The sequence below is a fragment of the Maylandia zebra genome, linkage group LG20, assembly GCF_041146795.1.
Source record: "Maylandia zebra isolate NMK-2024a linkage group LG20, Mzebra_GT3a, whole genome shotgun sequence".
Classification (NCBI taxonomy): Eukaryota; Metazoa; Chordata; class Actinopteri; order Cichliformes; family Cichlidae; genus Maylandia; species Maylandia zebra.
Window position 1 is genome coordinate 12,612,825 of NC_135186.1, and position 14,872 is coordinate 12,627,696.

The 14,872-nt window shown below is 40.0% G+C and overlaps 1 protein-coding gene across 2 annotated transcripts in view; it reads left to right on the forward strand.

Annotated features, from left to right (window-relative positions):
* chchd6a (coiled-coil-helix-coiled-coil-helix domain containing 6a) overlaps positions 1-14,872 on the forward strand; it is a 74,346-nt gene that overhangs the window by 23,131 nt on the left and 36,343 nt on the right. The window contains exons 5-6 of one of the 2 annotated variants that reach the window (XM_004570019.3): positions 412-435; positions 4,095-4,178. In XM_004570019.3, the coding sequence (XP_004570076.1) occupies positions 412-435; positions 4,095-4,178 (108 nt within the window). The remainder of the gene's footprint in view (positions 1-411; positions 436-4,094; positions 4,179-14,872) is intronic. The other variant, XM_076878241.1, reaches the window with a different exon arrangement.

A 14,872-nucleotide genomic window follows, 5' to 3' on the forward strand; every position in this document is an offset into this window, starting at 1 on the left:
AATATGTCTTTAATCTTTTATTGATATTAGTTGCACATTAATGTTGTTTTATTCAAGAAATGCAGGTTAAATATTCAGTTATATGATTGTTCTACATTCTCAAAACATGTTGTGCTAATCTGGAGCTGTGGAAATGACAAAAAACATGTATTATGTTCAGAAATGTTTAATTATACTTGATACATTTGGTGTTACAAGGTTAATCTTTTGCAAATTCCTATTGAATTGTTTACTTTTTGTTAGAGATGAATGAGATTGCATGCATGTTTCTTGGGGGAATCTAATCTGATCGCCTATGCTTTTGATTACATGAATTAATGGTCCTTCCTGTTTGTGCTTCATTCTTTCTCTTTTTATCCTGCTTTGTTTCTCTTCCTCCTTCACTCTTTCTCTGTCCCCCAACATATCTAGTCTGCAGATGAGATAGAATCAATGGTAAGCTTCATTCTGACCTTCAAAAATTCAGTCTCTTTTGTCCTTTCCATCTATTCCACTGCTTTCTCTCAGTGTTCCCTATTGTGCTCTTGCACAGGCTACAGGTCACTTTAAAACAAAATTGAAATTACCATTTATGTGTTGATTAGAGTCATTCTTAATCATTTCTGTTGAGCTGAAATCCTTGACAGCTGGAAGAGTGAAATATCTCTAAATTGCAGCATCTCATGAATTAAAAAAAAAAAAGAAGAAGCAAAAACAACTTTGATTTGATTGAATTCAAAGCAAATCGAACCCCTCCTTTCCCGCTTCCTTCCTTCCTCCTTATTTTTTATTTTTATTTTTTAAACGCACTCACTATTCTAGGCTCTTCATCTCTTCTCAGTTTAATGCTCCTCCAGCCCTTTCATTCAAATATTCACATACCTTCTTCCTACTTTTAACAGTCCCTATTCATTCTTTTATCTCCATTGCTTCCGTTCTTTGTTTCATTACTTTGACCTTGCTTTCTTTATACATATGGCAACATTTTTCTGCTGTATAAATATATAACGTCAGTCACAAAGCACTGGAATAAAATCACATTTTGTTACTATAATGTATCAACAGCAGTTTCTCTATGGCTGTAACAAATAATTGATTTCTTCAGCTAGTTAATTCAATGCTTTTTAAAAGAAAATGCCAATATTGGCCCTCATTTACTGTAATAACTATATGTACATACAAATCTGTGTATGTAATCATCCATACAAAAGTTTCACAGTCAAATCATTGATTCATCAATAATTTATCAATAAATTTGTTTGTACTTAACAAAAGAATAAAATCCTGGCTGTCTTAGGAAATGTACATCTAAGTCTTTGAAATAAATGCTACTACTAATAATAATGATAATAATAATGATAATATGAAGAATAAGGCCATTATCTATAATTTTCTGACATGGCGTAAGACATGCTCAGAATTAATACAAAAAAATTCAATTGCATTTAAAGGAAACAAAATGGAAAGGTGCAGGCTTACAGTTTAAATTTAAACCGATTCCTCATCATTCATTAAAAACATCAAACACTCTTGTCTGAAAGAATAGTTTCAGTTTCTTCAGACTTGGAGTTTCTCCTGCTTCCTTGCCTCATAGGTGCAGGCTTTTTATGCTTCACCAGGAGAGAAATGGGGACAGTATGCAGCTCGCGTAAGCCTGTTTGTTCAGAATGATTCAGATTTTCGAATTTACGCTCAGTAGTAAGTGATAGGCCGGTGCGCACGTTTCCTAAATGCAACAATGATTGTATGCACTTGTTTTTTGCACAGGGTAAGAACGTTTCCGTGCACGTGTTGGTAAAAAGGCCCATCGTCTTTGCAGCTTTTCTTGCATTTCTCTTGTGTCTCATGTCTCTTTTGCAAGCTTTTCCATTTTTCTGTCTGCTCTATGTCTCCAACACAAGTTTTTTTTTTTTTCTGCTCTCATTTAGTCACTGTGGTGTAGATTTGCATGTGTATGCATGTCTGTCAGCATGCTTGCACTAAATTGCACTTGTTCATGTTTCTTTGTGTGTAACTGCCATCTTGCAGCTTCAAAACTACTTGTAAATAACATGGTTGGATGTAAGATGGTGCTTATGGGAGGGAGTAAAAGAGAATCCATGGGTGAATAAACAGAGGGGTGCAGGTGAAAAGAAATAAAAGATAAAAGTCTGATTTGAGAGCTGTGATTATATATGGCATTTTTTTTTCTTTTTGCTTAATCGATACCTTAAAGCTGGACTTTGCACAGAGAAAGGACAGAGAACTTGTGTGTACCTGTATCACTGATGTTGCAGGGACACATCTGTTTACACTGTCACACTGTGAAGACTCTATTTTCTTGGAGACAAAATCGTGTCCCCATTTTGAGGCTGTTAAATCTTAGATTTAGAAGATATGTTAACTTTTTTTTTACTGTACTAAGTCATATGCTGGTCTGTACTGCATTCATTTGCCAGTGCTGTATTTGTACAGTGGTGTCCAAGAGACTCAGACCAGATCAAGACAAAACAGAGAACATATTCATCCATCCACTTTCTGACACTTATCTAGGGTCGGGGGGCAGCAGTCTATTCATAGTAGCTCAGACCTCCTTTTCCCCAGCTTCCTCCTCCAGGCATTTCAAAGCCATGTCCTAGGCCTGCCCCAGGGCCTCCCCCTGGTAGGATATGCCCAGAACACTTCACTCAGGAGGTGCCCAGCAGGCATCCTAGTCATATATCTGAACTCTCTCACCCCTCCCTCCCCCATTCCCTCTCTAAGGGAGAGCAGAGCTGCCTTTCAGGGGAAGCATTACAATCTCATTCACAGAGTCTGACTCAAGTAAATAAAATGGGAGCCACTGTTCACCCATCACAAGTATGGCTGTGCCCCAAGTTTCCAGCTGAACATGGCTTGCTATACTTTCAAAGTGAGAATAAGAGGCAGAGTGCCCGAAGTTGGATTGTTATTCTAAGCAAGGATTTCTCAGCATCGAATAATGTAGAGGTGAAATGTATCTACTTGAAGCGAACTAATTATCTTATCTTGTTTTGTCCATACAAAAACATAATTGATCACAAGCGCAAGGGAGATATATGTGGGCTGTTTCTTGGCTACAGGAACTGACTCCACAAGAATATATGATGTAATGCATTAATTAGTAAGCTTTCAAAGTATTTTTGGTGTCAAACTGTCCTTCAGTGGGTTAAAACTGTTGCATCCAAGGGACAGCTAGCCAGACTAGGAGTGACCGCTTAATCAACATGTTCATCAAAATTCATTTATGGAAAGATCAAACAACAGACATAGATTTTGCTGAATGAAGGCTGCAAATTTAGAGGACGTGCCTAATCTGGAGTTTGATATCTGCCACAAAGTGACTCCACGGAGTAGATGTAGTACTTCCATGTAGTTTCCATCTTTTGAGAGAGATTCACAATGCAGCAACATAATGAACCCAAGCATACCATACACACCGGTCCTGGTGCTTCTTGACCTTTGCAAGAAATACAGGCACCTGAATCTGACCCCAAAGAAAATTTAGAGTATTTGGACACTGAGGGAGTTCCTCACATTACAAACACTTTTTGCTAGAAGGTCCTGAGTTTTACTCCACCATCTGTCCGAGACTTTTGTGTGGCATGTTCTCCCTGTGGGTTCTCTCCAGGTACTCTAGCTTTCTCCCACTGTCCAAATACATGCATTTACTGGTGTTAGGTTAAATAGTGATTCTAAAATGCCCATAGGTGTAAATATGGCTGTGAATTGTTGTCTGTCTCTCTGTATTAGCCCCAAAGACTTCAAAGAAACCACAAAAAGCCAAAAATTGACAAAACATTTATGACCATGATAAGTGTTGGTAACCTTTTTTTTCATAGCTGTATAAACTACAAGTTAGGTTACTAGTATTTTTATGTTAAATGATAACAACATGTCTTTCCATGTCAGTTACATTTTTAAATTTCAATATGATACAACAGCATTAACATAACTTTTTTCTTCTCTCCTCTCCCATTGATCTTAACTTGTGGCAAACCACTGCCTAAAATGTTATAACTATAATCTAAGTAAGTTTATCCTGGATTCCATGTTTTTTTTGTTTGTTTTTTTTCATCCACTGTTCTGTTTGCATGCATGTGTATTTTTACTTGCAGGTTCAGCATCTACAGAAGAAAGACTCACAGCTGAAAGCACTGGATGCCTTCTACAAGGAGCAACTGGCACAACTGGAGAAGAGGGTAAAACATTTGCACAATCACACAACTAACACATAAACAGGTTTCGAGCAGCATCATTTTAGGTTTCACCGGCTTTTAAAAAGTCACATGTTATATAGGTGTACAGACATGGGCAGACTTGATGTACACACATACATAAATATGGTCGAGCAACCAGAATTCAGTCAGTTAAGTGACTTTGGTGCATCAACCTGGCAATAAAAGGTGGAGTCGGCCTGCTATTAGTTTTGGACTGGGCCAAGTTGTAATAAAAAGATGATTAACTGTAATAACTCTGCAACACTGTTGTTGCCATAGATGTTAAGGAGGCACTAACACATCCTCCAACCACACACACCCATATTTTGCTCAATTGCGGTTTATTTCACACCTCAAACATTTAGTAAACAATTAAGCAAATACAAGTAATCTGCAGGTAGTAAGAAAATAAACTAACTCTTTTACGCTACGTCCACACCTACACGGGTATTTTTGAAAACGCAGCGTCCACACGTAAACGGCTTTTCGAATCACCGAAAACTGAGATTTTTTTAAAACTCCTTTTTTGCGTTTACGTGTGGACGAAGAATACAGAGTTCGTCACACAACGTCAAAGGTATGTGCCTTTTTCACGTCAGCTGTGCTCCACGTTATTGCTTATATGAGAGGAATTGCAGAATGGCAGATAAACAGTATTTTGTCTCCATCTTCAGGTTTTACACTCTTACATATACGCACGCAGTTACTGTCCCTCCATTTAGAAAGGCAGAGGCGTCACAGTGTGATTATTTTACATGTAGTTGTTTTTTTTCTGTGCAATAATATTCAACATTGCTATCAATACATTTTTCAAAAATATGCCTTTCTGTGCAAAATGGGTTCAAAAACATAAACTGCTGTGGGATACTGTTTGTCCGTGATTTGAACCGGGGGAACAAATCGTGGCAGGATCAGCCTGATATTATTTGTATCCCGCTGTAACTTTACTGTATGAAGAGCTAACATCTCCAAAATGTCAGGAGTAGTTAGTCATTACAAGAAGTGTTTGTGGACTAAAAATCAAGAATGTGGGATACTGTTTGCCCGTGATTTGAAGAGCCCAGCGCTGCTCCCGACGCAGGGAAAACCAATTCTGCAGGGGAGACCTACCTCGGCACTTGTGCAGGTGAAACCAAAGGGAAGATATGCTTCACCATATTTTCTAGTCTTTGGCTTGAAAGGAGGTTGGTTTGGAAACATATTCAGCGATGCTTCATCTCCTGCTTTGCGTTTGTGTGGGCGCCCCGTGCTAGCAGTGTCCAAGCGTTGTTTTTGTTTTGTTTTTTTTCCCTTTTCATGCCGAGCCCCCCCTGCAATGGTACTGCGCCCCCCCTAGGGGGCGGACCCCACACTTTGGGAAGGTCTGCTCTAGCGTGAGTGAGCCATTATGAAAATCATGTGCTGAAGCATGAGCACGAAGTGGAAATACACTTTTATGTGGACATATTCAACAATATGATCCGCACGAATGCATATATTTACTCAGCAGCAACATTATGACAGACAGTAAATTGATATAAATGATCTCCCAGGTTTGTGAGCAAACAAATGCATCTACAGTAGATTTAACCTGACTGATACAGCGGAATTCAATGCACAAAAAGTGTGTAGCAGAAGCACTCCACCAGGTGTATCCGTAAATGTGATTCAAAAAAAGGAAACAAATTTGAGCCAGCCTGAGTATCTCCAGAGAGCCCTTACAAGCCCTTGCGTTGCCTTTCATCTTTCGGTCTGACATTTGCCAGGCAGAAGAGGTGGGGTTTCAAGTTAAATCTCGGCCTCACCAGGCACCACACAAAAAGGACCTTTTCGCGGTCTCTCTGGGAGAAGCACTCCTCTGTACTTCAGACTGACAAGACCTTTATAGGACATTATGTGTAAAATCCAAGTATTATGTTCTGTTTACCATGGATAATTCAAGCTTGACGGGGACAGGGTGGTGGCAGTAGACAGAGCCACATGGGACAACTGTAACATTGGAGTGTCATCATTCCCCTGTGGCTGAGTGGACACTTTACAGCCACTCTGTTGCTGTGTTACATTTTCTTTTGTTTATTTGTGATTGCTAATTGAGATTTATTTTCTGTTTTCCAAGTTTGGAATAGGTGGTCCTTTAGTTTTAAAGATTTGTGAGCATTTGTGTGGTTGTATGCATGTGAGTAAAGGTTATGTTTAGTGCGCCATAAGCCACAATAAGCTGATAGAGTCACTGACTTGGGCAATAGGCAAGGCAAGTTTATTTACATAGCACAATTCAACAGCAAGGTGATTCAAAGTGCTTTACAGAGACATTAAAAAATAAAAACAAATAAAAAATATGATTTAAAATGGGGGGGGGGGGGGGGCGGAACAGTAGATAAAATCAGTAGTTAAAATGTAAGTTTTGAAATTTAAGCTTAAAAGTAAAACAGTGTGGATTTGGTGCTTTATTCAAATGCAGCTGAGAACAGGTGAGTCTTCAACCTGGAATTTAATAAACTGAGTGTTTCAGCTGATATGAGGCTTTCTGGGAGTTTGTTCCAGATATATGGAGCATAAAAGCTGAATGCAGCTTCTCCATGTTTGGTTCTGACTCTGGGAACTGATTAAAAAAAAAAAAAAAGGCTTTTTTCTGCTTGGTTAAATCTGAAGTTAGGGATTTTTTTTTTTTTTTTTAAACCAGAAGTCCAATTCTTTCTGGCTAGCCTCTTTGCTGAAGACAAGTAAAAAGGACAAGAAAGAGTTCTTTCTTTCTCTTTCTTTCTTTTTCCCGATTGTGTTCCTGTCTAGTTTAAATAACAGAAGGACAAACGCAAGCAGGCTTAAACCACCACAGCACAAAATCTGTATTCCGTTTACCACGCAGTCAACCTAAATAATCATTTATTACCTTGATGAATAGTCTCTACACATATTTGAATTAGCCACACACAGAGGTCTTGGTGTCAGATGCTTGGCTATTTGTGTTAGTCTCATTAGTAACAGGTTGGGTTTGCAGAGGGAGTAGAAGAGTGGCAGGCTGGCATACGGGTGGCACAAGCTGTGTTTACTGTAGAGCTTAGGATGTTTACAGACAGTCCTCAATGTGTGGGCATGTGCGTCAGGCAAAGGAAGAGGGAGATGTTTTGCATGCATACTGTATATTCAGGTGGATATGTGCAGTATATGTAAATTCACGGGTCGATCTGAAAGCTCAGTATATGTAAATTAACGGGTCTATCTGAAAGCTCAGTGTGTTTGCAGACTACACCAGCAGTCACATAAGAGACTGGTCAAAGTGTTCTCGATGCTTGATGTTCAGTTTTCAGTAGATGTGAATTAAGCGAAGCTTAGCTAGGTTTATGTTAATACATTTATGTACATTTCATATGTGCCGAGAAATTAAAAGAAGGATTTGTTTGTCATTTGCAAATACCGGAGTGGTGTAAGATCAAGCACTCACAATGGTTATGACTGTTAATATCTTTGAACATACTCTGGAAATGGATTTGTCAAATACAAAATGTTTGTCATGTAGCTTAGTCTCAGTTTTCGGTGACAAAGAAAAAAAAATTGCTAAAATATTTACAGTGGGGCAAAAAAGTATTTAGTCAGCCACCGATTGTGCAAGTTCCCCCACCTAAAATGATGACAGAGGTCAGTAATTTGCACCAGAGGTACACTTCAACTGTGAGAGACAGAATGTGAAAAAAACAAATCCATGAATCCACATGGTAGGATTTGTAAAGAATTTATTCGTAAATCAGGGTGGAAAATAAGTATTTGGTCAATAACAAAAATACAACTCAATACTTTGTAACATAGCCTTTGTTGGCAATAACAGAGGTCAAACGTTTACTATAGGTCTTTACCAGGTTTGCACACACAGTAGCTGGTATTTTGGCCCATTCCTCCATGCAGATCTTCTCGAGAGCAGTGATGTTTTGGGGCTGTCGCCGAGCAACACGGACTTTCAACTCCCGCCACAGATTTTCTATGGGGTTGAGGTCTGGAGACTGGCTAGGCCACTCCAGGACTTTCAAATGCTTCTTACGGAGCCACTCCTTTGTTGCCCGGGCGGTGTGTTTTGGATCATTGTCATGTTGGAAGACCCAGCCTCGTTTCATCTTCAAAGTTCTCACTGATGGAAGGAGGTTTTGGCTCAAAATCTCACGATACATGGCCCCATTCATTCTGTCCTTAACACGGATCAGTCGTCCTGTCCCCTTGGCAGAAAAACAGCCCCATAGCATGATGTTTCCACCCCCATGCTTCACAGTAGGTATGGTGTTCTTGGGATGCAACTCAGTATTCTTCGTCCTCCGAACACGACGAGTTGAGTTTATACCAAAAAGTTCGACTTTGGTTTCATCTGACCACATGACATTCTCCCAATCCTCTGCTGTATCATCCATGTGCTCTCTGGCAAACTTCAGACGGGCCTGGACATGCACTGGCTTCAGCAGCGGAACACGTCTGGCACTGCGGGATTTGATTCCCTGCCGTTGTAGTGTGTTACTGATGGTGACCTTTGTTACTTTGGTCCCAGCTCTCTGCAGGTCATTCACCAGGTCCCCCCGTGTGGTTCTGGGATCTTTGCTCACCGTTCTCATGATCATTTTGACCCCACGGGATGAGATCTTGCGTGGAGCCCCAGATCGAGGGAGATTATCAGTGGTCTTGTATGTCTTCCATTTTCTGATGATTGCTCCCACAGTTGATTTTTTCAAACCAAACTGCTTGATTATTGTAGATTCACTCTTCCCAGTCTGGTGCAGGTCTACAATACTTTTCCTGGTGTCCTTCGAAAGCTCTTTGGTCTTGGCCATGGCGGAGTTTGGAGTCTGACTGTTTGAGGCTGTGGACAGGTGTCTTTTATACAGATGATGAGTTCAAACAGGTGCCATTCATACAGGTAACGAGTGGGGGACAGAAAAGCTTCTTACAGAAGACGTTACAGGTCTGTGAGAGCCAGAGATTTTCCTTGTTTGAGGTGACCAAATACTTATTTTCCACCCTGATTTACGAATAAATTCTTTACAAATCCTACCATGTGAATTCATGGATTTTTTTTTTCACATTCTGTCTCTCACAGTTGAAGTGTACCTCTGGTCCAAATTACTGACCTCTGTCATCATTTTAAGTGGGGGAACTTGCACAATCGGTGGCTGACTAAATACTTTTTTGCCCCACTGTACTATAGGGTATTGCTTTTGCTTTTAAAGACACAAAACATAGTATTTGAACTTTAACTGACCCTAAAAGTCTTGTTTCATCTTAACGAATTGTTCAAGAAAAATCGTTTGCCACTATTTTGACAATGTCAGGAGCGACTTAACTGGACAACCTGATTGAAGTGCGTCTGTCTTTCATTTGAGAAAATCAATACTAACATTTATCTGCCGTGGAAGCATATATTTTGTTAGTTCGGCAAGCACTTTTTAATATCTCCCTAATTCTTCCTTTATTTCCCCCCTTCCTATTTCTCTCACTGGTGGTCTTGCACTCTCTGTCACACTCTCCTGTCACAGTATGGAGTATTGTTTGAAGCTGGTGGAAATAGAGCATACAGAAGGAGATAATAATCCTCCTCCAAGTCTGACAGGTTGCTTGACAGGCTGTCAGCAGGGGCCTCTATGTAGTGCACCAGAAATATCTGCACACTTAAACGCACACTCACTGCTTCACTCCAAATCATTCCAAAGGCAGTACCTTTATTCCTGGCCAAACAGAGGCGAGAGAATATTTCGGACGGCATGCACACAGACACACACTGCTGTGTTTTCATTATTTCAGAGGACAGTACATCGACTTTGATTCATTCTCTGGAGATTTACCATAACCCTACATCTAACGTGTTAGCTGGTCATGCTAGCAATGAACGTTGCCTTCTTAATAAAATAAATTTACAATATTAGAACTTTTTTTCTAGACATTTTTTTATAACAGATTTTCATGACAGATTTATATCCCCACAGCAGGTGGAATATAAGCGCACACATATGCAGGTGTAAACATATAGATCTTTATACATATACACCCACATTGACGCTTACTGTATGTGTGATCCTAGCCCAATGGAGCTGTGCTGCTCTTCTGATCAGACCTCGAGTACTGCATTAAAAAAAAACAAAACCCTCCGCTTTTTTGCTGTGTTGCACTTTCTTATGGAAACACATACACTCTGGGCCTTATGTAAACCAAGTCGAACTTTAACGCTTTCATCCTGCGAAAAGCTGTCTGCTCAATATGCGGCAGCGAGGGCTTCGGATCTGCTTATTAGTTGAGCTTGTTTGCAGTATTTCCACTGAGGCTGCACCCATCTGGAGATGAAGATAGCAGTTTCATAATGGGTTAATGTTACTAAACATTGCAGAGTTGTGGTTAACATTCCAGTTGCCTCATTATTCTTCCTGAGCAAAAGGAGCACTGCTATAACTGTGGTAAACACACACCATTAAATCCAGCCAGCAACATTCAAGTATGCAGTGTCCAGAAGAAGGCATAGTGAGACTGAAAAAGTAGAAAAATGATTCAAATAAATGTTTTTTTCTTTTCTTTGTTTTTGTTTTGCAAACTTTGGTTGTTGACTAAATGTTACATGCTGTGCTTTTATTCTGTATTATGTTATATAACCATTCAGAGAAGGTGGTAAATTACACAAGGATATAACACGGAATAGAACACGATCCCCAATTATTAAATAAAATATCTAATACATATATTTTAAATGTTTTTGGAAAACATTTTAGCTGAATTTAACATTTGTAGCTTTTTGTGTGATATGATCCCGCTATTAAAACAGCTGTAGCTGTACAGCTGCATAACACTAGGGTTATAGTAGTTTTGAGACCGTGGGACCACCCAGATTATTCCGACCATATGCAGCAAACTTGCCATCATTTTGACCTCGTCATATAACAACAGCAGCAGTGATGAAGAAGATCAGGTGAATTTTATCAGTATAAGTAAGATTTCACCGAATAAGTATGTACGCTATAGGGTTTTTTTTAGTTTTGCAATGTTTTAAAACAATTTTGTTATAGGTAGCAAAGTTAAAATGTACATTAGAATTCATTATACAACTTGTAAACAAAGGATGCAGCACAAACACACAATAGCAAACATATCTAAATAAACAATATGTTCTTAGGTAAACTGGCTTGCTACCTTTGTTGTTTGTTTTACATTAAATTCTATGCGATCAAAATGACATGCTCAGCGGTTCTACGTGTAAGTGGTTGAATTTATTTATTTTCCCCTCCTGCTTGCATAGAGGTTGCCTTGATGTTTTTACTCTAGTGTGACTGAGCCATTAGAATCTGAGCAGTTGAAAGAAGTACAAATCATTCCCAAACATTGCCCTTACTCACATATAGACAACAGCAAGAGATGGTTTGCTTTAAGTGCATTCTCAATATTAGAAACTATTACTTTTGGTGTTTGTGCTGACCAGGAGACCCACTCTGAATCCACTGAATGCAAACCTGTTCTGTTCCCACATAGATGACAAAATATATTTATTTAAAGATATAGGTCATACATACATGTGCATATAAAGAAAATGTCATGTAGGCCCACACATAGTCCAGGGTTAATGGTGTGAAACCATTAAAGACTATTTTGTGTTGTTCAGTGAATGCTGTTGCTGCTCTCAAATCAGTGTAACATGAAGTGGGAGTGTGTGTGGGTTAAAAGACTGCTTGTTTTACAGGTGGATCAAAGGGTGTGTGTGTGTGTGTGTGTGTGTGTGTGTGTGTGTGTGTGTGTGTGTGTGTGTGTGTGTGTGTGTGAAGAGTAATTTTGCCACCTACTTCTGGATCAGTGTTTGTGATATCTCCTGGTATAGAAAGAAAAAGCATCTACATAACTGCGTTTGACTTCAGTTTTCCCAATTCACCGAATTTAAGAAATATGTTCCCATAGTTACGGGGGTAGTTGTAAACATGTGTAGACAGCTGGGGAAAATGGCTGCAATCATCATCAGCAGAGAAGCACAAATCTGTTTGGACTGATGACAGTAAAGTACAGCTGTTGCCACCTTTCACAGCTAACAAGCCTGTTGGCTCACTACTGTTATTTATTCTTTTTATCCCTGTGCCATGCATATGTGTGTGTTCTCCTCAATTCTATACACAGCCGACATTTTTGCCAACGCAGTTTAGATGGAAAAGATGCAAAAAAAAAAAAGGGAAGAGATGCTTTTAATAAACTGCAGCATTGGTGCGATTTTGAGGCCAGCTATTCAGGCTGAAGTATAGAAGAAAAACTGACAAAAGGTTGCTGGGTTGAATGGTGTACAGGACCGAGAGCAAGTGAACATAATGAGCAACCTATTGGGGGGAAAAAAAAGGGTAAATGGCAATTAAAGCTTCAGGTGGCCTGTTAGTTGTAGCCAAATCCCTTAAAACTGAATGACGCAGATTTAGCTGTGTCAAATCCTGTCAGTCTGTGAAACATTTTACGTTGATTGCTCCACTTTTTTGGTTCTTGAAAAAATACTTGACTTAAATACTTGGATATCATGAAAATGAAAACTCATTTTGAAGATTTTAACAATAGTTGATCAGAGTTGCATGAAGTTTGTTGTTTTTTTTTTGTTTTTTTTTTACCAGGATTTTGTTTTAATGTGAGCTACCACTAGCCGGTGGCAGTAATGCACATATACTAAAGTAAATTGTTTGCCAACCTCCAGTTAAACAACACGAATGGATGTACCATGCAGTACTTCCTGGTATAGATTCCATATGGATATAATTTCCACATCTGAAAAGTAAATCCAGTGTGGAATAACTTTAGACTTTATTTAATAATAATAATGGATTGCATTTATATAGCGCTTTTCGAGACCCTCAAAACGCTTTTCAATTCCACTATTCATTCACTCTCACATTCACACACTGGTGGAAGCAGCTACAGTTGTAGCCACAGCTGCCCTGGGGCAGACTGACAGAAGCGAGGCTGCCATATTGCACCATCGGCCCCTCTGGCCAACACCAGTAGGTGGTAGGTAAAGTGCCCAAGGACACAATGACCAAGACAGACAGAGCAGGAGATCGAACCGCCAACCTTCCGGTTACAAGATGAGCTTCCCAACCCCCTGAACAATGGTTGCCCTGCATTTTTATGAGTTTAAGGCCTCATTGACTAATTCCAAGTCTTACTGAATACAACATGATGGTTTTTCTTTTTTTTTGTAATAGTCTTGTTAGAATCAACGAGGAGGTTAAAGTGTAAGAAACAATAAGCTCATGTTCTCTGGTCCTACTACAGTGTGCATACAGTGAGCAGTTTAACCTGTAAAATGTTTTATTTTATTTTAAACTGATCGTGGCCTGTCTTCCTGTTATAGCTGCTAAAATCACCTTGTGGAAACTGTCAGTGGTATCGCTTGTTAGGACACATATTCTACTTACTATACGTTTGTTATAAACTTCACAGTTTATTCATTTTTGTTTTGTTTGTTGTTGTTGTTGTTTTTCTTAAATCCTTTCAATTTTGGTTCAAAATTAATGGAAATACAAACTGAAATCTGTTGCTCAGTCTAACCAGTTGATAGAAGCTAATACACGCTTTATAGCTGGTTAGAATTAAGTTGAAATATAAAGGTAAAAAAAATAGGGTGGGGTCAATTATGGTTCAGTAAAAATGGATTTTGACATAGTCTTGGACTAAATCAGAATCAGAATCAGAAAGGGTTTTATTGCCAAATGTTGAGCGAGTTTACAACATTAGGAAATTGCTGCGGTGCTTCAGTGCAAACATACTGTTATAAATTAAGCTTAAATAGACATGAAAATAAAAATGAGAATAAGAAATAAAAGTGCTAAGTAGATAGATAGATATATACATGAGTGCAGGTGGTGATCAGTGCCAAACATGGAATGATGCAGTGAACACAGCGTAGGGTCATGTGTTAGTGGTGGGAACAGTCATACGGTTATTGTTCATGTGTCCGACAGCAGAGGGGAAGAAACTGTTCTTATGGCGAGAGGTTCTGGTGCAAATGGACCGGAGCCTCCTGCCTGAGGGGAGCAGGTCAAACAGACTGTGTCCAGGGTGAGAAGGGTCAGCTGTGATCCGAGCTGCACGCCCCAGTGTCCTGGAGGTGTACAGGTCCTGCAGAGATGGGAGTCTGCAGCCAATCACCTTCTCAGCAGAGCGCACAACACGCTGCAGTCTCTGTTTGTCCCTGATAGTGGCTCCAGCGTACCACACGGTGATGGAGGAGGTGAGGATGGACTCGATGATTGCAGTGTAGAATTGCATCATCGTCCGTGTTGGCAGGTTGAATTTCTTCAGCTGCCTCAGGAAGTACATCCTCTGCTGGGCTTTCTTTATGACAGAGGTGATGGTGGGCTCCCACTTCAGGTCCTGGGTGATGGTGGTACCCAGGAAGTGGAATGAGTCCACAGAGGTGATGGGGGTGTCAGTCAGGATGATGGGGGGGAGTGGGGCTGTGTGCTTCCTGAAGTCCACAATAATCTCCACTGTCTTCTGGGCATTCAGCACCAGGTTGTTGTGGCTGCACCAGGACACCAGACGTTCAACCTCCCTCCTGTAGGCAGACTCATCCCCGTCCGAGATGAGCCCAATGACGGTGGTGTCATCTGCAAACTTGATTAGCTTGACAGACTGGTGGGTGGAGGTGCAGCAGTTAGTATACAGGGAGAAGAGCAGGGGAGAAAGAACACAGCCCTGAGGGGAGCCGGTGCTGA